The sequence below is a fragment of the Sycon ciliatum genome, chromosome 1, assembly GCF_964019385.1.
Source record: "Sycon ciliatum chromosome 1, ocSycCili1.1, whole genome shotgun sequence".
NCBI lineage: Eukaryota > Metazoa > Porifera > Calcarea > Leucosolenida > Sycettidae > Sycon > Sycon ciliatum.
Genome location: NC_088643.1, coordinates 91,519,355 through 91,545,892, shown reverse-complemented (window position 1 = coordinate 91,545,892; position 26,538 = coordinate 91,519,355). Strand labels below are relative to the sequence as shown.

The 26,538-nt window shown below is 47.0% G+C and overlaps 1 protein-coding gene across 1 annotated transcript; it reads left to right on the top strand.

The window, feature by feature from the left end:
* Positions 1-119: 119 nt before the first annotated feature.
* Positions 120-17,215, top strand: LOC135806449 (putative E3 ubiquitin-protein ligase UBR7). The gene is made up of 9 exons (XM_065320636.1): positions 120-328; positions 5,588-5,730; positions 5,917-5,977; positions 6,563-6,667; positions 11,293-11,349; positions 14,291-14,692; positions 15,153-15,330; positions 16,183-16,244; positions 16,626-17,215. Exons 1-9 carry the CDS (start codon positions 197-199, stop codon positions 16,731-16,733), a joined length of 1,248 nt encoding a protein of 415 aa, XP_065176708.1. The 5' UTR covers positions 120-196; the 3' UTR covers positions 16,734-17,215.
* Positions 17,216-26,538: the final 9,323 nt, after the last annotated feature.

Here is a 26,538-nt window from a genome sequence, read left to right as displayed (position 1 = left end):
ACAATCAGAATCATGATTGTATACATGTACATGATTACATCATCGTTTTGTTTTTTTGGGTACAGTGCATGCTGCTCGTGGCGGGAAGGTGTAAAAAGCCATGCTTGATATGCATTTTGATTTTGCATTTTTACTTGCACGTTTTCGACTAACTGTAACTTCAAAGCAACGATCGTGAAAGAACTTGTTCTTGAGAATGGCTGACGAACAGCCCCAGGAAGAGAGGACTGTGTCCCTAGATGAGGTACTGCTGGAAAATTCTGCTCGAGAGGCGGAAGCTAGGGCTGTCTTGGGTGCTAGCGATGCCAAAAACTGCACCTACCCAAAGGTATGTAAAGATGAAAATCAAAAATTAATGTAAACAGATGTACATGACATGACTCGACATTGTACAATATTCCACATCACATGTTGGAGGGATGTGAAAGAAATGTGTAGATTGTACTATAGTACATGTAATACTTTTCGAAGGGGGCCGGACCTGTACTGCTGGAGATCTGTACTTGTATTGGTTCTCTAACTTCTAGCAGAACAAAACAAAAAAGGTCACCACACTATACCAAGAGTACATAACCCCCCAGAGTGTGCAACTCCACTATGGGTGCTGTCCCGACAGAATTTCAAGTTGACGTCATTTTGACGATGCAATGCGCACTGTACACGGATTATCAGACGAATCCGGAACCTGTGGTTGACCGAAGCCGATCAATCCTGTACAAATTATTGCAAAGAAAAACGTGTGATGCGTTGACACCCGTACACATGTTGTAAATCACTGCTGCAAGGAGCATTGCGTCATAAATAATGACGTCAACTTGAAATTCTGTCGGGACAACAGGGTATGTGGGAGTTGCACACTCTGGGGGGGTTATGTACTCTTGACTATACTAAGGACTGAGCTTCATTTAACACACGGTACTGAGACTGTAGTATTGTAGCCAGCTATAGTTATAGCATTGCAGTATATTCGAGTCCAGTCAAACATCCTGTCCCCGGAGAAAATCGCGGCACAATTTGCGGGGCATTTGCGACAGTTTTTGGTAAACTTGCAAGTTGATTGGCCAATCTACCGGTTTGCCTACCAGAAAATTGTCCGTCTTTCATAAAGAAGATGGTTGAGAGAGTGAAAAGGATATGTACGTCATGAAATCCATGCACTTCAGTCCTCAAGTAAGGTGCCTGCTACTCATATGTACGGACTCGGGAGTGGCTAGACCTCGACCATGTGATGCAAGCTCAGCCTTTCGATGTTTTCATGCAACAAAATCACGGAAACTTTGCATCCGTGGAATCGTGATTCGTAGGGGACAGAACGGCAACCCACGCCTGTGGCAGCTCTATACATGTCATCAAGGGTACATAAACCAGAGTGTGCAACTCGGGGTGGTTCCTTTGGGAGTGTAATCCGTGCAGTACGTCATTTCTGACGGCATGGTCAGTCATGTGTACGGTGAAAAGTTGCGTAACAAGTCACGGTGGTGCAGGTCACTGAGTATTTCCTGATTTTTTTTTTTACTTTACTTTATACGGATAGCCTGGTGAATTTTCTTGCCAGCGGATGTACGCAGTGCACGCAGTCACCTGTCCCCCGTGAATTGCGCGGGCAAATCTCTCAAATTTTCGCATAATTATGGGGCCTAAACAGTCAATTATGCAAGCATTATGCAGGAAATGCATCATTATGCGGGACTTTTCAAAAGAACTTAGAAGGTGAATATCAAGACAGGTGTACAAACATGCATGATAATATGCCTGTCACCAAATCACAGATGAGAGATCTCTATGATCACTGCATTGTTCACTCAAAGGCATTGTACTCAACGCCTTGGTTGAAATACAAGAACACAATGGCCACGATATTCTTCTGGGACAGTGAACGTCGGCGCTCTGAAAAAAACAGGTTGTACTAGCTGAAACTTCTCTCAGCATCAGCTGAGTGCGTGACAACATCTCGGTAGCGATTTGCGAGGGCTTTCAGCGCTGGCAGGCTATCACCACACGACTTCCAGAACACGTCAGCGGCTTTCTCGTCTTTCTCATGGGAGGCTATGAACTCAAGGGCGTACTTGTCGAAGTAGGAGTTGAGCTCAGTGGCTGGAGTGCTCGTGAATCCGGGGATAGCAGAGTACTGCCGGACATCCTTGGCAAGTCTGGGAGTTGCATACGGGTCAAACACCCTGACCTGCTTCAGAAAATCAGCGGAAGCTGATGGTCTTTGCACAAATACTTCTTGAGCTTTTCATGAGCCAACTGATAGGCTTCTCTGAAGCGATCAACGAGCTCCAGCTTGATGTCCTCATCAAGGTTAGCATCGTCCAGGCTCGGAACGTTCTCGATCAGCAGGTAGTGGTGGCCTTCAAGATCTCGTGCTAGTCTGTCCAGTGTGTCAAATACTTTCATAGCACATGGCATTCTGGACTTGAAGGTGTCATTCAACACAGTGAACTTCTTGCAGTGTTCTGTGATAAACGCTAGCTGTAGTTCGATGACGGTGATCTTGCTCTCCAAGTTGTAAATACCGTGCAGTTCCTGTACAGAGGCGGGAGCATGATCCGACATCTCTTCAGTCAGAAAGGCCTGGTAGTGCTGCAGGTGCTTGGCATGGTACTCGACTGCATCGTACCAGCATCCCCAGCGTGTAGCTATGGGATTAGGGGCCATGCTCATTGCTCGACCTGTTTGGTCTGCAAGGTGCTTCAGAAACCTGTGCTTCCTGCCCCCAGCTATGTAGAACATCTGACTAAACTTCTTGATAAAGTTGTTCACGTCCTGAAATGGCGTCTTGAACGCATCGGCTACCAGGTTCATAACGTGAGCCAGGCAGGTAATGTGGACAGCATTAGGAAATAATGGCCCCAGGATGTCGCGAAACGCCTTCTTCATATAGCTGGCATTGTCTGTGTTGAAAACGGTTACCTGCTCGAACTTGATGTCATATAACTGGAGGGTTTGGATAATAGCCTGGGCCACCGTACCATGGTTAGTCTTATCCAGGAAGACAAGATCAGCCACTCTGAAGTCCACCTTGCCATCCTCTTGCTTCTCCATGGTTGAAAAGAGAATGGTGGGGACGTAGCGACCATTGTTTTCACTCGTTTCATCAGGCACAACGGCTATATCCTTCCCTGTCAGGCTTGCCTTCATTGCATCACGCTCAGCTTGATATAGAAGGGGAAGGTAGTGCCTTTGCAGCCGATCTCCACCAGGAATCGCACCATCGTTCTTGACCCTCTTATCCAGGAACTCTCTCACTCTCGGATGGTCAGTTTTCGACAGTGGGATGTTGGCGGCAGTTAGCATTGATACCCACTCGCTACAAACGTCGATCTTTTCTTCTGTGGCGCAAGTCGCTCACTGGAAAGAGGAGGTGAGGGGTTTCTGCCGTATAGCAGCTGGTCCATCTCCACCAGCGTCCTCCAACTTTCTCTTCTGCGCCTTGTGGTGGTCGCTCTTGAGATGGTTCTCCAGAGTGGACCTCCTAATTACAAACTTTGCAGAACAACTTTCCTCCGTCTTCGTAGTAATCGAAGTAATTCTTCGCTCGGTCCTTTGCGATTACAAACTTAGCTTTCTTCGAGGCGTCCCTCTTTGGCAACATTGTTCTGATCATGGCAAAAGACTACTGTCTGTACGATTCGACTATCACTTCTATCACCACCAATCCACAACTAAACTGACGAACAAGCAGCAGATTCACTCACGGCGAAGAGGAGCGGAGTGTGACTGCGCAAGCATGCTGGAGCAAGCTCGGTGCAGTGCTACACGTTGTATTTTTTAGTTCTAGCTTAGTATTCTGCATATCCCACAATCAGGTAGTTGTGAACCAGACGCATGTAGACTACCGGGCTGCTCCACGAAACGCGGCATGCACCATTTCACTTGCCAGTGTTCACCTGTCTACCATGCATGGTCTACACAATCATGCTGTACTTTGCACTCTGCACACCATGGTACACATTACTGTTTACACACTAGTACACTGTGCATGTACGATACCCACCAGTTCCGAGCGCGGACTTTGACCGAAAACGCGGCACTCCAGTGATTGCGCGGACGGACGTACCTACCTGTGGACATGATCCGCATGAAAAAATCAAGGATTATGCGGCGTCAACGCGGAAGTTGTAGGAAAATGCGATTTTTGCTCGATTATGCGAAAAATGGCGCGGCCACGTAGTCGCGCAATCCTCGGGGGACAGAGTCACACGAAAACGCCGAAATTCTAAAACAGACTCATGCAAACTTGGCTGATTTCCGGTAATTCCGGGCTTTGAAACATGAAAATTTGAGTTGTACGCAAGTTGCGGCTTGGCTGACCTCAGCAGGGTGACGTAATGCACGAGCTGCCCTGTTTCAAGCCTGGTGTGCACAGTTGCACACTCTAGTTTATGCACTCTTGATGTCATCCAGATGCACACAAGTGATGTTTGCATAACAATCTGGCAAAAATCAAAACATCTGAGCAATAATGGTGGTGCGAGGACCATCATAAGCCTTGGTCGAGTGAGTCTTGAGCATGCCCTGAGCTATGAGGTTTAAAAAAATTATAAATAAAACACCAAGTAAGGGATCGGTTGGGCTTGGTTGCCACTTTCTATGCTGCATCTCGCATCTATCTACTCCGTGAACTTTGAGAAGTCCCCTAGCCCCTTGAGGTACATGATGGTCATATAACCGCTCTCACCGAGGAACAACATGCCTTATTCAAGTACAATGAACACAAATTCACGACTGAATTGGAGCAGCACAGCTCGTTTAGCCACTCTGGATCAGAAAAGAACACAGCTTGCATTGCCGCATCAGAGTTTAGCTGCAACCAGGGAGTCGTAAAATACCGGTATTTTACGACTCCCTGGCAGCAACGTTCTCATGATGCCATGCACACAGTTCCTGATCTGGAGTTGGAGTGATGCAAAGCAATGCAGAAATATGTTTCACTCGTGTTGGTTTGAGTCATTGCGGCGCACAGCATGGCATGGCGCCCCAGGAGATTGCTTGACCAGAGCAACGTAAAGCTTACAGCCACAAACATACCCCCAGTCGGGTTATAAGTTAGTCAATAGACACCTTCCAGCACTCATGCAGTCTAATCCAACACGTGCAGCAGATGCAGGTGCAGGTGCCAAATTGTACAAAAAGATACCTGGGCAACAGTGACTGCATTGTATATACCTGTGTCCCAATGAAATACTGACTTTAATTGTTTTGAATTCTAACTTTAGACTGAGGCATGTGACACTAATTGTGTCATTCTGGCCTGTACTACTATAATTGTAGACCCGTGGATAACGTTCTACATGTACTAGTATGGAGACGTGTATATATTATATTCTGGGGATATCATGAGTTGATACTTCGCACACACACACACATGCACATGCATGCATGCATACATACATACATACATACATACATACATACATACATACATTCCGCAAGTTTTCTGGAGAAATCAGTTGTGGGAGCTTTACTTTCTGTCTCCACAAATCCCGATCTCTTATTAAATCCATGGATGGGCAGGATCAGTAATTTTTGTAGATAACCTGATAGATTTTGACCCCACTTTGTTGCTTATTTTTCTTGACAGGGTGCTCTTGCACGGCAAGCGGTGTTTGCCTGCGCAACATGCATTCCAACACGAATGCCCGGTGTTAAAGCCGCCGGCATGTGTTTGGCCTGCAGTTTAGTGTGCCATGAAGGCCATGAGGTGTTTGAACTCTACACTAAACGGTAAGTCGGATCACAGCTTTTAGCCGTCCTGTGTGCTGAACCAGTTCTACATTGGTACGTGTGTTTTGTTTAGTGTCCAAGCTTAGTGATGAGTATTGATGGCATGATAATTTGTGTGTGTCTGTGTATGTGTGTGCGTGCTCCCCCCCCCCCCCTCCCCCTCTCTCTTTCTCTCTCTCTCTTCAGAGATTTCTGTTGCGATTGTGGCAACTCTCGGTTTGATGACTTCCGCTGTCGCTTATACCCTGTAAGTGTGTTGGTAATTTTTCTCGGCTGTTCCATCCACAACTACCACAGTGTATCATTGATGCAACCACTCTGTAATTTCCACCCTCTGGTTGGGGATTTCCTACCTGTGAACGACTTCAGCGTATTCGTCAATATACGGTGTTTCCCTGATGCATGCACTTCTGTACGCAACACGTGCCAGTGCAGGTATTCCGGTGGATGGAACTGTGCACAACGCACGCAACATGGCAAGTCTAACCTCTCGCACTGTTGTAGATCATACTGAACTTATCAGCCTTGATCTAGTCCCACTCCCCCTCCTTTAAAAGCAGCTGGGCTATTTCTATTGTCTGTGCTTTGGGCCGAAATAGTACTTCAGTAGTGGTCATGTACTCAGCTTTGTAAGCTGGGGAATGGTGTAATATCAATCACAATTTTGGAGAACAAAATGGTGGTTGTTCTTAGTTCTTCACATATTCATGTGCATGTATTTGCAAGTCATTGAATCTACTTCAAAAAAGATAGTGTGGTTTGCTTTACTGGTGGGAATGCTGGACTCCACGTACGGTTTGCCTATTGCATGCTCCATTGTTTTCCGAGACAGGACAAGAAGCCTGAGAATGAGAACAACACGTACAATCACAACTTCCTTGGCAAGTACTGTACCTGCGATCGGCCGTATCCTGACTTAGAACCACTGGATGACAGTGTAAGTCAGCCACCGGTGTATTTGCGGGTGTTCTCTGTTTTGATGCCAGTACAAATGTTCAATGTACATTTGGTATATGCTTCAAGGCCATTCTGTTTGGCTTCCTTGTCACCGGATTACTGTAAAAGCCATATATATATAACGAAGTGCTAACTCTAACGAGTTAACGAGGAGAAATCTGTCGTTAAAATAGAAATCTATACATATACTGTCCTATTGAGCGTTGAGATTGAGTGAGAATCGTTGCCTTTGGTACACGTAAACTAGTCAATTTTGGGAAGTCATTATATATGCGGCTCGTTAGAATAATGGCTTTTACAGTACTGTAAAGGACCTTGAAAGTACATGTACATGTACCGTATTTTCTGGAGTATAGGCCGCACCCCTATTGTTTTTGCCACGAGATACAGACATCTACCGTATTTATCACCGTTGACTTGATCATCGGAGTATAAGCCGCACTGCATCCCCCCTCCCCGTCCCTTTTTGGGTGAATTTTGAATGTTCAAAATGCGGCTTATAGTCCAGAGAATACCGTACATGTACTGTCCTCTTTTCTGGCGGTCTTTTTCACAAGTCTTGGGCCAAGTAAAATAAAATCCCAGTTTATCGTCCTTTTTTTCACAAAAATCGGGGAGGGAGGGCGGATTTTATTTTTATTTTTTATTTTTTGATGTGCTACAGACTAGTATAGTTCTTGGTAAACAATGACACATCATGTGCAACAATCTGCAACAGAATAGTGGTAGTGTATGGAATACACAATGCTATAACAGTTATATGTACATAAACAATTACATGCAAAATCTTTGGATCGACAGATTGTCACTCCACTCATAAGACACAAACCCCAATACTGTTTGGTTCACACAGACCACCAGATAAATGATAGAAAGCTGCAGAAGGGAAAGAACCAGTCAGGACAGTAACCAATAGTCAGTCATAAAGGGAACATGTTGGAATACAATTCACTTCTTCCCCTGAGGGACATGCGTGCGGGTACGCTTCTTCATGGCGCTCTTCCCAGACTCCTGGCAAGCACCACACACAGGATACGCATCGGCATTATTGACTAGACCCTCTCCTGAAGCGCAGTAGCAGCATACAGTGGGATACCCAGCAGAGTAGTACGGGATCTCAATAGGACTGTCACATGTGAGATTTCCCTTGACGTGCACGGAAGCCAGGGCACTGGTGACTTCGCAAGCTACATCCGTGAGATGACTGCCACAGGAGAAGCTCAGGGTCTCCAAGGCCGCGACCAGTTCCACACGTGCTGCTGACTTGACGCTCTGCTTGGCATACAGAACACGAGGCTTGCCACACTCGGAGCACCTGATGACCTCCTTGACATTCTTGGCATACTGGGCGCTGGGCGGGAATGGCATGCCATGACCACCAGAGGCTGACTGGCTTGCTGCAACCAGAGATGGCCTGTGCTTCTCCGATGTTGGTTCGCCATATACAGCATCAAAGCTCTTGTACCGCTCGCCATCAGGTACAGGGTCTGGGAGGTGATGCAGCTTCGAGAAGACATCCTCTGGCAGTCGCGGAGGCTTGCACACTGAGCATGCTGGTTTGCCACACTTCAGGATGGTGAAGGAGTAATGCCGGGCAATGCAGTGCTCTTCCAGGAATGTCAGAAGTACCTTGTTCTTTGAAATGGACTGCTTGGTGGTACTCTTGGTATCCAGTGACGGGTCGATGAGTTTGACGGTGTCACGAAAAGCCTCAACCTCCTCGTCCGTGGCAGCATGAAAGCACTGGAATGGTACACCCGTCAGGCGAAGGCGTTGGAACAGCGAGCAAATCAAGATCTTCATATCTTCCATTGCATCCAGCACTGCATCTTTCAGGCCAGGGGTCTTCACGGCAGCATTCCTGATGTCCTTCATGTTGTTGCAGCCTTTCAGTTGATTCTCGAAAGTGGTCTCATTCCGAACTACACCGACACCCTGCAAAGCGATGTTCAAGATCGACATGATGCGCTCCACCGGATTCTTCCAAGAGTTGTACGGGGGTGTTCGAACAGCACAGACATAATCTAGGTCGAGCTTGATGAACAGCGACAGGAGGGACAACTGCGTGGAGAGGTAGGTTGGACGATGGTCGGGCCCGCCATCGGTGTACATGCAGAGGATAGGTTTTACATCGCCTTTCTGCAGGATACTCAGGAGCTCGCAACCATGGCGCGATGGAGAGGAATGTTGAAATACACAGTCCTTCAAGCCCACGTGGACTGTTCCGCGATAGAAGGAGTCATCAATGGATTCTGGCACATCCACAATGAGATTCACGCTTGGTGTGAGATTGAACTTCGTGAAATCGTGGTCCGAAACTACCAGTTTTTCATTCAGCCCAACCAGAACCGGCTTGCCTCGATCTACTGCTGCCACAGGATGCCCAGGCTCTCCAACTTTGATTGTGTGCTTGTCATCTTGGCATACAAAGCACACATGATCACGAAACTGCACAGCAAATTCCCGTTCATAGCGAAACAGAGCGCTGGCGTAGTGGCAGTCAATGTGAGCTGTCCGGAACTGACGTGATTGAACCATGAATTTTACTTCGAGTTTGCCCGTGTAGTGGCGAGCTGTAGCCAATGCAGGATTTCTCGGCCAGAACTGATACCGGAGCCATTGCACTGACGGGATGGGTGTGTCTGGAGGGCAACGCTTAGTGACCTCCTCGTGCATATCCCTGACGCTCAAGGCCTTGGCAAGGTGAGTAATGACAGTGTTGTCTTCTTCCACATTGTCATGCCGTCGGTCATCAACTGCAGTCTCCACGGAGCTCTCAATGTATTGCTGGCATTGCTCAAGAAAAGCAGTATATGACTCGGGCCTACTGCTGTTCACAGTGCGCAAATCCCAGATGAGGTCTGCATCCTCTGTTTCGAACATTTCTGCAATTCGTTTGTCCACTGCTGCTTGGTCTGCGTTTGTACTGGCACTCGCATCTCCCGTGAGCCTTCTGTACACCTCCCGCAGAAATGCAGGCTTGGTGTTCGTCACAGAGCCAAACAGATGGATGAATTCCCTTCGCATAATGCGAGTGTGGAATGTTGGCATGCAGGATTTGAGCTGTTGCTGGATGGCGGAATTCTTTTGCAGGAGCTCAGATTCCTCAGCACACTCTGGAATACGCCAGATCAAATGCACATGCGCCTTGCTGCCAGTGTACGAATACAGAACGCACTTGACGGGCACAATTATCCCCTCCAGGTACTCGTGTCTCCGGCGATGTTCAGTAGGACAATGGTCCTCAATCAGGATGTGTTCATAATCCTCAGCAGCAGATATAGCGGCGTGCAGACTTCTATATCTCGCACCCAGAGTTGGCTTCACGACTAGAGTCGCCCCAATCACCTTCAGCTCATCCACGTCAGTTCTCACGCAGGTACGCTTGGCTTCACTGGTGTAGACTGTATCCAGATGCGCTTTCAGGTACGCAGCATACTTGCGGAAGTTGTCAGCAAGTCTCAACACAGCTTCCCGGACACTTTTCCAGTGCTGGTGCTTCCTGTAGGAGCAGCCAGCCAAGAAGAACAGGGATGACAACAACGCATCCAAATTCTGGCGGCACAGGTTCGACTGGTCCCGCTTTCTCCTTTTGCGATCTTCCGGCGTGTTGTACCCAACAAACTTCTCCAACAATGCAGGCACTGCACAACCTCGACTTGACAAGGTGTGGTGATTGCCATCGATATACCACAATGCATCACTGATTGTTCCTACGAAGTTCACACCAGCTGATCCAGCAAGCGCCTCTTCCCAGCCCAACTTGTTCTCCTCCAAGAACAGCAGAAGATCATTTTTCAGCACAGCTTTCTTGTTGACAGGGTTCCATTTCGGCGGAAGAGCACACTGCGTCTTCGACGCAGCCATCAACATAGCGAAAGCGTCACCAGACGGAGTTCTCTCCTGTGTTGTCGCTGTCGCTGCCTGTTCAGGGCAAGCGATAACGAATTCCACGTATTGCCCAAGAGCGCTGACAGTCTCGCCTACTGGCGAATCTGGACTCACAGGGGTTTTGGAACCTTGCTTTGTGTCGCCAACACTAGCTTGGACACAAGAGACAACGTCGCTCTCCTCAAGGCGCTCCCCATGGTCCAACTCGCCAGCGCTGAACTGGGTGAAAATGTCCGAGAGAGTTGAAGACGCAGAGACAACACAGCCATACCAGGACTTCAGAACTTTCAACCCGCGACGGATTTGCAGCAAAACAAACGGCATGTCGCTTCTCAACAAAGTCGCAACTACGGAAAGAACGGAAAACTGTCGAGGTCTCGACAGGATGAAGACGGACTTTCGGCAGAAAGACGAAGCTGTGTTTTCAAGCCTTAGCCGACGTAAAAAATCAAGCTTTTTGGCAAAATTCTAGATTTAAAAAATAAAAATAAATTCCGGGCGGCCTCGAAAAATGGGGCGGGCGGGGACGATAAACTAGGATTTTTTTTACTTGGCCTTGGCATGTATAGTTCCGACACTGGCCACCTACATACTACGTGTTATAATATGATGCTCCTTTTTTCTTTTCCCCGGGTGTATGAAATGAAGTCCATAAATGTGCTGAGAGCTATCCCCATACGGTCATGTCTCCTGTGATTCCATTTTCTACTGCAGGTCGTGGATGATCAAATGCTACAATGCGTTGTATGTGAAGACTGGTTCCATGAGAGAGTAAGTACAGGGTAACTAATGAGTAGTATTCAGGGATGAGAATAAATGAATAGCGTTAATACATGGAGACAAGAAACAATTATGCCAGTAAAAACTTTTTGAAAAGAACAACTGGCGCACCAACCACAAGGACCCTGGTTGACTTACATGTACAGTGCTGCTCAATGAAATCCAGTAGCGTCACTCAAGCACACGCCGGGCGTTGCGCAGCTCTAGACCTGCGAACATTGGGCTGCGGAATGATGCAAGGCGCAAACTTGAGTGACGCGACTGGATTTCGTTGAGCAGCACTGTAGTTGCAGCATGTGCAGAATAAAGGAAGTGTTTTAGAATTTAGAACAAATTGGAAGCGGCTCCAAATCCGGACGTATTGTATGTACATGCATTGACGCAATCCACGCCAGTCTAGAAGAATGTATCCAAAGGGTTGAACCGCGTTTTCGTTCCCTCTTCATGGGTTGATTCAGGGAAAAAGGTAAACGACGGCAACTAGATCCGGGAAAATCATGGGTTTCATTTTACATCACACTACAAAAGTTGGGGAAAGGGCATGCAGCGGGTCAAAAATAGCATGAAGGTGAAAATGACTAGAACGCGTTGAATGCATCAACAAGGAATAATGTTCCAAACACTTTCATGATTCAAAAAAGGAATGTTAACTCAAATTTAGGGGTGACACAATTATACCGAATACTCGATTACTCGCTCGTTTTTTTCAACAATAATCGTAGTCGGAATAAATCAGAGTACTCGTTCATACATGGTAATCACACACACACACACACACACACACACACACACACACACACACACACACACACACACACACACACACACACACACACACACACACTACTATACTACTTGAGTACTACTATAGCATGACTGCCCATTGGGCAATGTCACCCCCGGAGGGCACCGTCATTGGCAGGACTTCTGGTGCCTCGCCAAGTCTCGCCGCCGCCGGTAACGCTTTGGGCAATGCATGCAGATCAGCGGCAGTGATTCCCTATCGGCTGCAGCAAGACGTTTTCCACGGTTGCAGCTATGGCGGTTAAAACCAGCCCGGGATTTGAAGCAGCGATTGCAGCAGTTGCTGCCGATGGTTTTGAAGTAAGGGTGGGCTTGCAGTTCATCGCTGCCAGCCAGCACCCCCCAAACATGCAGATACGGCATTGATGGCGTCTCACTAGTTGCTACGTTCAGCATTGTCAACACACACACATACATACACACAAGGTCCAGTGGAACAAAATCTGTGCCTTACACTAAACTATAGCGCTAGCTAGTCATGCACCGCTTCCACACCAAGGTGTCAAGGGGCATCACTTTCTCTATGGGATATATCCACCTTTTGTAGAAGAATGGAAAGAGAAAAGGACCTATACGTTACTAGTTATGACTGATGGCTTGAGGCACTTGAACCTGTTGCTACATTGTTTGGCTCGTGGCAGCCATTATCATTTTTGATTCCGGAATGAGAATGCTCATTCCAGCATGTGAGGTGGAATGATCATTCTCCAAAAAGAATCATTCTCAGCGATTCCCATTCTGGAATCATGTGGAATGTGACCAACCTAACGCACTTTCTTGACCAACCAAACGGGCGAGAATGATTCCGAGTGATTCCAAGTGATTCCCATTTGGGAATGTGACCAACCAAACGTAACCTAACAGTCCACCAAGGTAACGAGATAACATACAGTCAGATAGTGCGACAACGAGGCACAAAACTGACAAGGATATTGAGACATTCGACGACCTGACACCTAGCCCCATGTTAGCGTTAATCATAACTAGTAACTTATACGGCGTATTTAACGCAAATATAAGCACATGCACTTATAAGTGAATTTTTGCTACGAATCCAATTTTCAAAAATGAAATATTTTCACCTAAACGCGCATGCACGATCAGAGTTCGTTTGCCAGAATCTTTGTGTTTGACTAGGTCTTGTAGTGTCAGTTTCATGGTTCCTGTATGCTGTTTACAGACTTTTATCCGTGATTGTGTCAAAGTGATAATTTTGGTAGTGCTTCGCTTATAAGAGCATGCGCTTATAAGTGAGAGTGCGCTTATATCCGAATACAGGCGCATGCGCCTATATGTGCGTTACTACGGTAGGTCATTTTCTCTTTCCATATTACTATTGGCTCAACATCCGAGTTTTTGTAGAAGTGGACAAACACCAAGAACATAATTGGAAGAGCACAGTGCATGGCAAAAACTAGGGCTGAAACGAACTCCAAGAGAGGCGAACGAAACATTCTGACGAACTGTACGTTCCGTTTGGTGAACTCACGAACTATTCGTCACAAATAAAGCCCCCGCAAATGTCCACACAAGCACTCCATCACATTCGTAAAACAACCAAGAATTGGACAATCTGCAATCACTCTCTTTTCTGAATTGGTGCTGTTACCTGTAATGGGGACCTCTGGCCGATGGTGGCTGGCTGAGCTCTGCATGATATACATAACACATTGTAATTTGCAGTACAAGCATGGCACTGTATGTACATGTACCTACGCATGCATCGACGAACGTTCGACACTTTGAAGTAGCGAATCGAATTCTCTTCAACTCCCATTTGGAACGAACCTAATCGAACGTTCTAAAATTCATTTCACCCCCAGCAAAAACAATTTTGAAAAGGTCAACTGCTGACCTATTTATGACCAGAAGCAAAATAATCATCTTTTTCGGAATGGATTGTAGTAATGGTGCTTAGTATAATTGATTGCATTTCTCTTGCTTCTCTGGGCTCTGTCTGGTAAAGGTATAGTACCCCCCCCCCCCCCCCCAGTAGTGTAGGAATGCCCTTGAAATCAATGTACCGGTATGTGTGTGCTTTGTTGCTTGTCTGTCCGTGTTTGTGGTTGTGTGCGGCCATATGTGGTTGTGGGTGGTCGTGTGTTCTTTGTCGTTTTCACTGCCATAGCACCTTGGACGCCCGGTACCTGATGAGTATGAAGAGATGGTGTGCGATGCCTGTGTGAAGCGATGTCCGTTCCTGCACTATTACTCCATGCATAGCGATCTGCATGATACGCATGCAGGTGGAGATGCCAATGGTTCCACTACAGCTACCACCACTTCCACTGGCATTAGCACTGCATCTGCTTCAGCTTCCTCTGCTGATCTTGGTAGTGCCGCAGCAGGCGCCAATGCCGATGCAAGCACTGATGTTCTCGATTCTTCCTTCGAGTCATCAGAGCGACAATGTGATTTGGAGTATAGACAAGTGCGTCGTCCACTGCCAGATGGCATCAAGACCATTGATAAAGCCAGTTACTTCCGCGAGGACTGGAGACTGGAGCTGTGCTCTTGTGCTAAGTGCTTGGTATGTCGGTACTTGAAATACAGCTACGCACCACCTACTTACTTTACACTGTGTGCTCTAACTTATTCTAACGTGTTGATCTCCTCTTTCCAAGTTGCTCTTTGGGATGGGTAGACCCCAGAAATGATTTTTACGTGGTGTCGCCTTTTGTTGTACGTACAGGGTGTCGAAAATTGGAAATATGAACCATATTAAAAGTACAACAAACATGCATGAGCACCCCCATGCAGATATCATTTATGGGGCTTCGCATCCCAGAGACAGACTGGGGATGTATAATATGAACACCACGCCACTTGACGTGCGCTTTCGCTGTCAGTGGACCCCATAGCTAACCCATGCAGAGTTACATGCTCTCCGGCGGTTATGCACTCTTGGTATCACTCGGCACTGTTTTGTGCTGGCAACAATGCTTGTGTGCATACGCGTAGGTGTGTCTGTATCTTGTTTGTTTACACAGGTAATGTACGAGGAGCTGAATATCTTGTTCCTGCCGGATGCCAGTGACACAACAGCGGCATATGAGGAGCTGGGACAGGCCAACTCACCGTCGGGTCATTCAACTGGATCGTTGGAAGACCAGGGTGTTGAGGCACTAAGTAGTCTACCTGTTGTTCAGCAAGTGGAAATGAGCACAGGTCTGTGCGACTAACATACAGCTGCAGTTTTTCGATGGGTCAGGGTGCTCTCTCTCTCTCTCTTTCTCTCTCTCTCTCTCTCTCTCTCTCTCTCTCTCTCTCTCTCTCTCTCTCTCTGTGTCTGTCCGTCCGTCCATCTTTCTCTCTCCCTCTATCTGGCTCTCTGTCTATCCGCGTTTTGCACATCACAACCATGTGATTGTCAAAAGGCTTTTTGTGAATCCTGCATTAGGGTTTGGATGCAATGTATTTTTCAATCAATGGTTTTCGGTTTGCTGCTTAATCTATGCGGAAAACAGTTGAATCACACGAGTCTTGGCCCGTATGTTCCTGCTTAGCATACAGCATGCACATATTGGGAAGGAAGTTGGTTGCTCCCCACACTGGAGCTCACACCTTTTCCGCCTACTTGACTGACACAACTACCATCCAGAGCATGCGAGAAGTCCATCGAACAATCGACTCTGCAAACGTGAAGAAAGCACCACTCCCTGTTCGATACACAATGTTTTGGGGAATTCGCCCTTCATCAGTTGAGCTTGAGTAGGCTGAGTATGCGCTTGAAAAAGTACATCCATCCTGCTAAACCTGGTGTATGCCTGTTCTCATGCGTACAGTGGTCCCTCTATAATCCGGCACCATTTGTGCCACGGAAATCTGCTGGATTAGGGAGGGTGCTGGATTAACAAATCTGATCTACTGCTGCAATGTGCATGAAGAGGACATTTGGCTACTGAAAATTGTGCTGGTTTATAGAGGGTGCTGGTTTATAAAGTGCCGGATTAGAGAGGGACGACTGTACTAGTATTTCATACAAGTACACGCATTCGTCCATTTTGTCTATGCTTATAGAGTACAACAATATGAAATCTGAACTGACAGCCTTCCTCAAGCCATTTGCTGACTCTGGCAAGGTATGTGGTGGTGCTCAGCGCTTGCAATCCTTCTTCAGAACGTGTACAATAATTATGTTGCAGTCCATGCAGGCGATTGAATGAAAGTATTATGATGTTCATTGCTTTGCATTGCTTTGAAACTCTACTACATGTACAGTTGCGCTCACTGAAATTCGACCCAAAGTGCAAAGCTGGCGCCCTGGACCAGTTCCGATTACATCATTGTGGGTGTACATGTGTACGTCCAGCCGCATTCATTCCACTACCAGGGCGTCAAGGGCCGTGCAAGTTGAGGGTGCCAGTTTTGCACATTGGGTCGGATTTCAGGGAGCGCAACTGTATGTTTGCATGGGCGTGTGCATGCGTACATGTGTGTTTCGGGACTGGTGTACTGTATAGACTGTGTCTGATGAGGACATACGCCGTTTCTTCGACCAGCTGAAGGATAGAAAGCGACGCCCAGGCGATGGACCCCCGCCGGCAGGGTGTGGTGGAGGCTTGGCTTGATCGCATGACGGTGGTTGCGAATGATGTCATCCATTGCAAATCATCATACAATACATTTCAGGGAAACAATCTGTCAACAGCTCCCAGTACTGTTTTTCTGTTGTGGTAAATTCTTCACATGGCGTGTGTATTCTCTCTGTTTCATTTACTTTTACTCCGACTACCGTTTCTGAACCCCGTTTTACATTCTCCAGTATCCTCCGCTGCACTGAGGCCCCTTTAGGCACGTCGCCAATCAAACTCCATTGCATCAAATATTCTTTTTCAGTATTCTCTGCTCTCATAGCTGTAACTTCACAATACCTTCATCCATAATTTTTTTAACGTACGAGACTGCAAAATAGTTGTCAAAACATACCAGTACAAACTCTCATGAAACATTCCTCCGTTTCCAGCATTTCCAATGTGATCAATCCTATGACGCTTTTTGACATTGCCTAGTTCAATGTAAATGTTACCAAGAGAACTTTGACTGTTAATAATGCCTTCTTTGATGGTTAAGATACTACCGCATTTCCCCGTAAGTTAGTACGTACTAACTTACTTTCGAACTTAGCAGCCACATGAGTACTAACTTTCGGGGAGTGCCTTTTTATCGGGGGTAAATGACACGCAGTGGGAAGCCTGCGCAACTCTAGTGTCCGTGCATATGATGTATGTACTGTACGGTGTCTGTACATGTAGGACGGGTACGAACTTACTATCTTTCGGGGGGAACTGTCTTTCGGGGTGATAACCTCGGCAGTGGAAAGTGTATTTTTTATAGGGGGTACTAAGTCATTGGGGAGAACTAACTTACGGGGAAATACGGTAGCAAGAATGCAGCTACCGGTATGCATCCTACCCCGAGGTTCTCTTTGGACTAGGCCCCAAACTCTAAGGACCCTGAAATTTAAATTTTTCACCAGACTGCCCCACAGTTTTGTGGTCACTTTTTCACCAAAAAATGTCTTCAATGTAATTCGCAAATCACGTTGATTTAGAATCTGCGATAAATTTTGGAGGTCCCCATATCTGTTCCTTGTAATATTGAAGTTCAAATATCGGAATTTCTGAAAACCCTCAAGACCCCCATTTTTTAACTCGCAGAATGCCTTCCAATTTGCATAGACAATATCTACACATTCACAGAATTTGAACAGAATAATACTTGTTTTAAATACATTGATGAACATTTGGCCAAAACTGCATGTGTGTGTGTGTGTCCATATACCCTATTATCTCCATTAAATTTTATAAGCCCCAGGCTTATTTTTCCAACCACTATAATTATATTAACCAGTTGGTACATGTACATAGTCATTGGCTATTACTTTTTATCAGACTCCCTGCTTTTTATTATACTGTACCAGGACAAAGTAATTAGTTAGACCCCAAGCAGGTACCGTGAATGCAGTTTTGTACTTCCTGCTACACGTGCACTTCAGCGTCTTCTTATCTGGGCAATCACAGACTTGCCCCACAACCTCTGGCTCTGTGATACTGTAGATCTACTGACTGTGTGACGTCAAACATGCATGAACATGATTCATACAGTTCTCCCATATACATGTACGTCATGTAAGCCCTGCGCTTGTATTCATATTGGGGACTGCGCTTGAATCTGTCCCCCGTGAATTCCGCGGCAGAATATCAGAAACTCCGTGCAGAATTCTGGGGCTAAATACAGTAAATTCTGCGCTAATTCTGCAAATCCTTCTCTAGTCTGCGGCAATTCTGCAAGGAAAATGAGCGTAAAAAAACAGGTCGAATTTCCGCAACCCCACCGAAGTTTGTTGTCCCTATAAATTCTGAACCAAAATTATGCGAAATGCTGGTCGAAAAAATTGAAAGCTCCTTTCTATGCCCTCGGCATCCTCCCACTCGTGAGAGCGGTAGCAACCCCGGACACCTGCCAGCTATGGTACGCGGACGATTCATCTGCAGGTGGTCGTCTGGTAGCAATTCGATCGTGGTGGGACAAGCTGCAGGCTGAAGGTCCGTCCTACGGATATCACCTCAATGCCCGGAAGTCTGTGCTTGTGGTCAAGCCACATGCCTACGACGACGCAGTGCGCCTCTTCGCTGATACTGGCATCCAAGTAACATCTGACGGCAACCGCTACCTGGGTTCCGCTATTGGCACGCCCGACTACATCCACGGGTTCATCCAGGAGAAGGCCAATGAATGGTGCAAGCAGATTGAGACACTCTCATCCTTCGCTCGTACCCAGCCCCAGGCAGCGTACACTACTTTTGTTCGTGCTCTCTCATGCCGCTGGACATTCTTGTGTCGTGTTCTGCCGGATGCGTCCAGTGGTCTTGATCAGTTGGAACACGCCATTGTTACCAAGCTGCTGCCAGCCCTGACTGGAGAAGAAGTCAGTCTGGAGCTGCGACGGCTGTTTGCCTTCCCTTGCCGGGATGGTGGCCTGGGCATCGTCAATCCAACATCTCTAACAACCCAATACGCCTCATCCCACGCGATCACAGCGGCGCTCACCACCAACATCCTCGACCATGACTTCAGTGTGACGGAAGCTCTTGCCAGCGTTGCCTCAGCCAAAGCGTCACAGCGTGCAGATCACCGCCAGAAAGCGAAGACCGACATCCGTGGCTTCGCTGCCGACGCATCGCCCACTTTGCAGCACACAATTCAGTTGGCAAGTGAGCCTGGCGCCTCCAGCTGGCTTACTTGTCGTCCGCTATCCCGTCATGGATTTGTGCTATCCAAAAGCGAGTTCCGCGATGGTTTGGCACTGCGCTATGGCTGGCGGCCTTCTCGCTTACCGTCAACCTGTGTCTGTGGAGCCAGCTTCACAGTAGCCCATGCCCTGACATGCAGCACCGGCGGTTTCCCGTCACTTCGACACAATGAGGTGCGGGACATCACTGCCTCGCTATTGAAACGTGTCGCCAATAGTGTCGCTATCGAGCCACACTTACAACCGCTCTCTGGTGAGCAGCTCCGCTACAAGACTGCCTCCACAGAAGACCAGGCTCGACTTGATGTTGCGGCGAGTGGTGTTTGGGGAGGTCGGTTTGAGAGAGTCTTTCTCGATATTCGGGTTTTCAACCCCTTTGCTCCCTCAAATCGATCCTCTTCCATCACCGCTTGCTACCAGCGTCATGAACGTGAAAAACGGAGGCGATACGAACAGCGCGTCAAGGAGGTCGAGCGTGGAACCTTCATCCCTGTGGTTTTCGCTGCAACTGGTGGTACTGGTCGAGCTGCTGCCGCTCTCCTCAAGAGAATAGCTGCAATGGTCTCCGACAAATCTGGTGAGCCATACTCTGCAGTGATGGCATGGATCCGCTGCAGGTTCAGCTTCGCCCTTCTCCGTGCAGGCGTGGCTTGCCTGCGTGGTGCACGACGGCTGTATTCGCACCCGGAGGTGGCTGAGTCATCCGCTCGACTCGCTGTCTCGGAAGCTGCCATACAGCACTAGACACTTGTTTATGCCTCGTCATCATTGCTTTTTCTCGTATGGTCCATGTATGTAACTACTGGTACTTGTTTTTATTGTATCACTGTGTTACTAAATTCTGCCCGTACAAGAGGCCGGTTTACCAAGTTAAAAAAAAAAAAAAGCTCTGAAATATACTACCAGTTGATTTTGAAAGTCACAAGCAGGTTAGTTTGGCTGTGAAAATACATTGAAAGTCTCCAGAAAAAGCAGTTTTTTCTCTCTTTTCTGCAATATTCCGCGGGATTTTCTGAATTCTGCGGACACGTCTGGATTCTGCAGAAATTCTGCAATCCGCGGAATTAACGGGGGACAGTGTAATAGAGATAACATGGTACAAGTACTGTAAATCTGTTCCCGGATAAATAGCCCGAACTTGTAACGAAGAATGCGTGAATAGCTCTTCGAAGAGGACACAATGAGCTCATGTCAGAGACTGTGCTTCTACGGGAGATTACTGTATGATAATTACTTCAAAGTCCTATGGTACTGCTGAATTCACTGTGAGGCATTCGTGTGGCACATGAGTATACCACTGCTGTCTCTGTGCGTGTTGTCTTCACCAAATATTGTACCGTAGATTTGCGTCTTCCTCTCCCCAAAGTGTTCTACACTACTCAAGTAGACGTACGACGAACGCGGTCACTCACAGGTAGAAAACCAACAGGGCCCAGGTTCCACGATACCAACAGGGCCCAGGTTCCACCATACTAATGACACTATACTAGATTGTAGAGGTAAAGAGAAAGTTCACCTTGCACTCACGACGCTGATTGTGAATGTCACATGATTCTCACAGCCCGCATTCACCTTGCACTCACCAGGCATGAACAAGTGAAACAGAGAGTACAGTTAGTTATGTTGGGAAGCACAGGTTCTTCACCCAAGATTTAAAAAAGGTGACAATTGATATAAGGTGCTTGAAAACCCTGTGCTGTCCATATTGGAGTTTGAAGAGCCTTCAACGCAGCTGCAATGCAACATTCCAAACAAGCAAAACCAAAAGAGACAAGACTAAGCCAAAGATGTCCTGGAAATACAATACATGTACAGTAACACTTCCAGTCCATTCAGAAAAAGATATCCTAGCTTTTGGACATAAATTTCGAGTTTTTTTCACAATTTTTTGGAATCCCCCATGGAGCGCTCGTCTGTTTCTGAAGTCTATTTCTATAAAATAGCAAGCAGTAACAAGAATAGGATTCCGCCCAGGGTTTGCCCCAAAAGCTCTGAATTTGGAAAAAGTTCCGAAAAACCATGTAAATCCAGGCCGTTTCACTCCACTTTCAAAATTGTGTGGTTCGAACTCTTGAGATACCTTTCGGGACCCTTTTTCAAGTTTCAAATTTCGCGGCACCATGCACGATAAAATCTCTCCGACACTATCAAAGGGGAAGTTAAGGCTAAAATCAAAATTTCACCAGTAGTAGTCTTCGGGGTGCTGAGTCAAATGGTCTTGGTCCGAGAAAGCTGAGACGCTCCCTTCCTACTTGAATCCCAATCGAACTCGCGCGCTTCCACCGAAACTGGGTGACTGCGCCCTACTAGATGGGGATTTGTATGCAAAATGTCACTAAAAGCGCCATTTCGTTCTTATAAAAGCACGGATGACCGCGATTGGCCCATATGTTGTAGTCTTTTGGGCGCTGAGTCGACTGGTTTTGGTCCGAAAAGGCTGCGATGCAGCGTTCCTCCTTTATTCCCAATCAAACATGGTTGAACAAGCGGTCACGTGCTCCTGGGTGCCCAAATCACCTGGTCACCACGCCAGCAGGCGACAACTGTCACACCAAGGTTCAACTCGAGTGACAGGACTGCACCCAAAAAAGGTCAAACAGGCTAGTAAGTTGTACCCTGCAGGCACGGTGACCAGGTGACTGGTGTACGCAGGAGCACGTGACCGCTTGTTCAACCATGTTCGATTGGGAATAACGGAGGAACGCTGCATCGCAGCCTTTTCGGACCAAAACCAATCGACTCAGCGTCCAAAAGACTACAACATATGGGCCAATCGCGGTCATCCGTGCTTTTATAAGAACGAAATGGCGCTTTTAGTGACATTTTGCATACAAATCCCCATCTAGTAGGGCGCAGTCACCCAGTTTCGGTGGAAGGGCGCGAGTTCGATTGGGATTCAAGTAGGAAGGGAGCGTCTCAGCTTCCTCGGACCACGACCATTCGACTCAGCACCCCGAAGACTACAACTGGTGAAATTTTGATTTTAGCCTTAACTTCTCCTTTAAACTATGGTATGGGATACTCAGAATACTAGTACTAGACTAGTAACCATCATATCGCCCCTCCCCCCGAGACACACATCATAGCACTGTAGAATGGGGTTGCATTTTTGTTATTTTGCCATGTGATTATGCAATCACCATTGTGAAACGAGGGTTGCCTGCTGCTCCTCGTTGATAGGATTGAAAAAAAATCAAGCCCATCTGCTACTGCTAGCTGCCAGAACTGATGATGACACTGCGATCGCCACTTCCAACTGCTGAGGTGCTTCGTGCCTGTAGGCTGTGTAGCACCACCACAGCTTGGTCTGCCCTGCGTTGCCCCGGCATCGTACTCTCGTACACAGCCCATGCTGCCGCACTCTCGCGTGGTAGCCTTCGTGAGTACGTCTTACGCCATTTGCGCTTGCTACGCGCTTATGAGGCCCATGCTGTGTCCTCTATTTTCTGTTTTCCTGCCCGCGGCCCGCCTTACCTGGTGAGCTCGCGCGCCTTATTTTCCATATACGCATAGTGGTGTCTGTTATCGTGGGTCCGGTGGCAACCGGGGACTTCGTCTTTTCCATACGTGGTATGCTTTTCTCTGCCATGCCGCCTGGCAGTTTACTAGTCCTTTCCCCGTACCGCCTTGTTGCAGTTTTATCTTGCATGCTCGGTTAGTACTGTGCCTTGCCGCTTGGCTGAGGCTTAGTACGCGCGCTGGAGCCCTTTCGTGCCACGAAAGGACCTGCTTCCTAATATAGAGACTAGGCACCATGAGCCCTGTCTCCAGTAATTCTTGCATTAATAGCACTACAACCTTTATGCAAATATGGGGTAGTCTCGCCTGTGGGCGTATTATTATTATTATTATTATCAAATTCTTGATAGGGCAATCCCCACAGGCCTAAGGCCTTCTTACAGGGTACCCTAACGTACTAGTGCTCATGGTGCAATCTGGGCTTTCCCTAGTACGGTTGCCCGCCATTGCATGCCAGATACCCCCATTGTTGCGCGCCTAGCCACGCACGTGGCTTTTGCCTGCTGCTCAGTTGTCCGCGATAACTACGGTTTGCCGTACGCTGCAAACCTACATAATTATATAAGAAGAATGGACAAGAAAGCAGCAACAGTTGCTGGAATAGTGAATGTGCTGGGCGCAAAGTCTTCACATACCTGGAAGACAAAGCCACTCAGGATAAGGGTGCCATACTAAGCACGAATCTCACACCCTCATCAAGAGTGACTTTGCCTTCCAGGTGTATACTAGAGCAGTGCTGAGTGCATACTCGGTGGTGAATCGACACCGTACCTATGCCCATTAGGAATGACTGAAGGCGTACACCAAATGCACACTCCATACAAAACAAAAATTTGCGCGCACCTTGCGAAACTATTCTATTTTACTAACAATGTTGGTAGTACTTGATACGCAAGAGAGATTGGAAGGTTAGGGGGCCGTCCGGGGTTACCAATAGTTTTTGCAAAACGAAAAGTTTTAGTATTTTCAGCACCCACCCACCCACCTACCTTTTCTGCAGGTAAAATGAATTCCAATAAAATATTGATGGCAATTTTCGACACCCATAAGTAACTGGACATTCTCCATCTGCATTCAATAATTACTTGCAAAACGAAACTCCTTCAAACCCACCCACCCCCAAACGAAAACTTTTCGTTTTGAAATACTATTGGTAACCTTGGACGGCCCCTAAGTACTTGACACATTTCTAAAAGTGCAAAGACGCTATTGTAGTCGAAAGTCGGATTTGTAGGCATGCTTGGCAATTTTAATAAGCTCGTAGCTGTACTGATGAGGCCGTTATGGCCGAAACAGCTTGCTGTCTGCAGCATTGGGTATCCTGCAATAGTATTTTGTAGGTGTGTGACTACTACTTCATGTAACAGCCGGCTGGTGTGGTACAATAACCTTTTTTCTTCTTCTTCATAAAATGACTTCTACTTCGAATGGTTTAACTCGGACGGTGAGCCAATTAAATTATGGTGAAAAAACTCGTAACATTTTGTCCTCCTTTTTCACCATACTTCGAATGGTTCTCGACATTCTGTATCACAATGTGTGGGTTCAGGAACAAAGGTGACGTTAGCAGAAGGCCTGTCCACAAAATGTTTTGAATTATTATTTTTTGAATTTATTTTCGCACTGTGAAAAACAAACTGCTCTGGCTGCTCTGATCTGGCGCCTGACCTCGAGACCGGACAAGCAGAACATGTTGTGGCCGATCCAGAACAGGTACAGTCCTAACCAAACACGCTCGCTGTTCTGGTGGATCTCGTTCTTTAGGGTAGGTTGAACCAACCAAGCGCGCCATTGGGCTTTTGGCAAGGAATTATCATCCAAGTACACTATTCGCAACAAGAATATCACAACACTAACATACCTTCTGGAAACCAATGTCCTTGGACGTCTCTCTGAAGCACTGACGACAAAGATTCAATCCATACTTCCGTATCAAACCATGGCGATTCGAGCACCGACGACTGAATAAAACAAGAGAGAAGTCCTGACCAATTACCCTCTCTTTCTAAATCTTATAACTACAAGCTAAAAGTAGGCACCTAATGCTTACCAAGACCGGCATCCAGGGCCGTACTTGCGTGGATGTGAGAACCAAACAGTTTGGTGAGGCATTTTCTCTCCTGTTAATATGTTGGGAATGAGATCTCAAAGCAAGATTCACACATTCACATCATTTTCATTTTTACACTTTTCAGTTTCACAGTTTCATTTTTGGAGTCCCTAGCCCTTTGGCCTTCTTTGGATCTTCAGCCGGCATGGCAACGGTCACAAGCTCTATACTCAGCTCTGCAGTCTGCAACAATTTTTCGCTTCGTTCTTTTTACGGCCGGCCGGGGTGCTAGCCAACGCAACGGTTACCTGGTTACGTAACGTGACCGGTCCGTCGTCGGACCGGTGTCGACCGTCGACGTCGTGCACCACGCGCAGGCTTGTACGAGCACTGTTCGAAGGAGGTCGCAAACTCCGCAATAGTCCTGGAGCCAGGTCCAGAAATCTGACAGTGTCATTTGACACCTCGTCCAGGAAAGATTTGACTTCAAATTCGGAGAGGCGGACCAACTGGAGGAATTTTGGAGAAAACTAGAAGTTCCCAATGTTGTCCGTTTGGAAGTTATGAGCTATTTCCAAATTGCTTAGGTTACTATGGTAACTTGTGTGCAATTAGCCGTTCCTGAGGCAAAGCCGGTACAATTTTGGAGAAAAAAGTTACCTTGTTGGAAGGCGAGCTCTTTCCAAGACTATTATCGAAAACCAGAAGTTTATAGGACTGTCGGCTTCCTTGTCACAGGAATTTCTCGAATTTCTACGGTTACCGTGGTAACGTGTATGCAATTAGCCACTCCTAAGCCAAAAATCAGTGCATTTTCTCCCCTGTAGGCAGGTGGAAAGCAGAGAATAGTTATAATATTGTGGCTCAGAGGTCTATTGGGCTTGTTCATGCCTGGTTTGTAGACACTGGGCTCCTCTCCCCTCTAACACTACCGGGATTGCATTGACCTGGCACTTGTTTCCTCCCTTCCTTCACATAATACATGTACATGGACATGTAGTACCCAGACAGCGGTGTGCTATGTTGACAGGATTGGTCACCATGATCCACTACTAGTACTTTCCACCCAATTCACATTTTCTTTTTATGGAACAATGTCATGCAGGCTGTCCAATCGACATGTACATGTACATGTTTAGGAAGTACATTGCCCATGAAATACAGTCATGTACATGTACATGTAGACCGGGGCGGGGCCTACGCCAAGACCTGGAAGGACAATGTTGATCAACGAGATGGCTAATAGACAAACAACTGCCCTAACCGCAACATGCAACAAACTCCGCCACATATTCCGTGCTCATGTCACCGTCATCCTTCAGCAACTCACAGCAAGCATTTACACAGGAAGGTCTGGTCACATCCCTCTGATCAAGCAACAGTTTCAAAACAGTCCCGGACTGACCCCATGGCCCATGGGGCAGTGACCTCTCCTGCTATCTAGCCGAGCCACTATGAAATAATGAATTCTACACCTAGTACCAAGAGTGTATAATCGGGGGGGGGGGGGGTTATAACTCTTGCTAGTACCTGTACCAGTACACGTGGCATC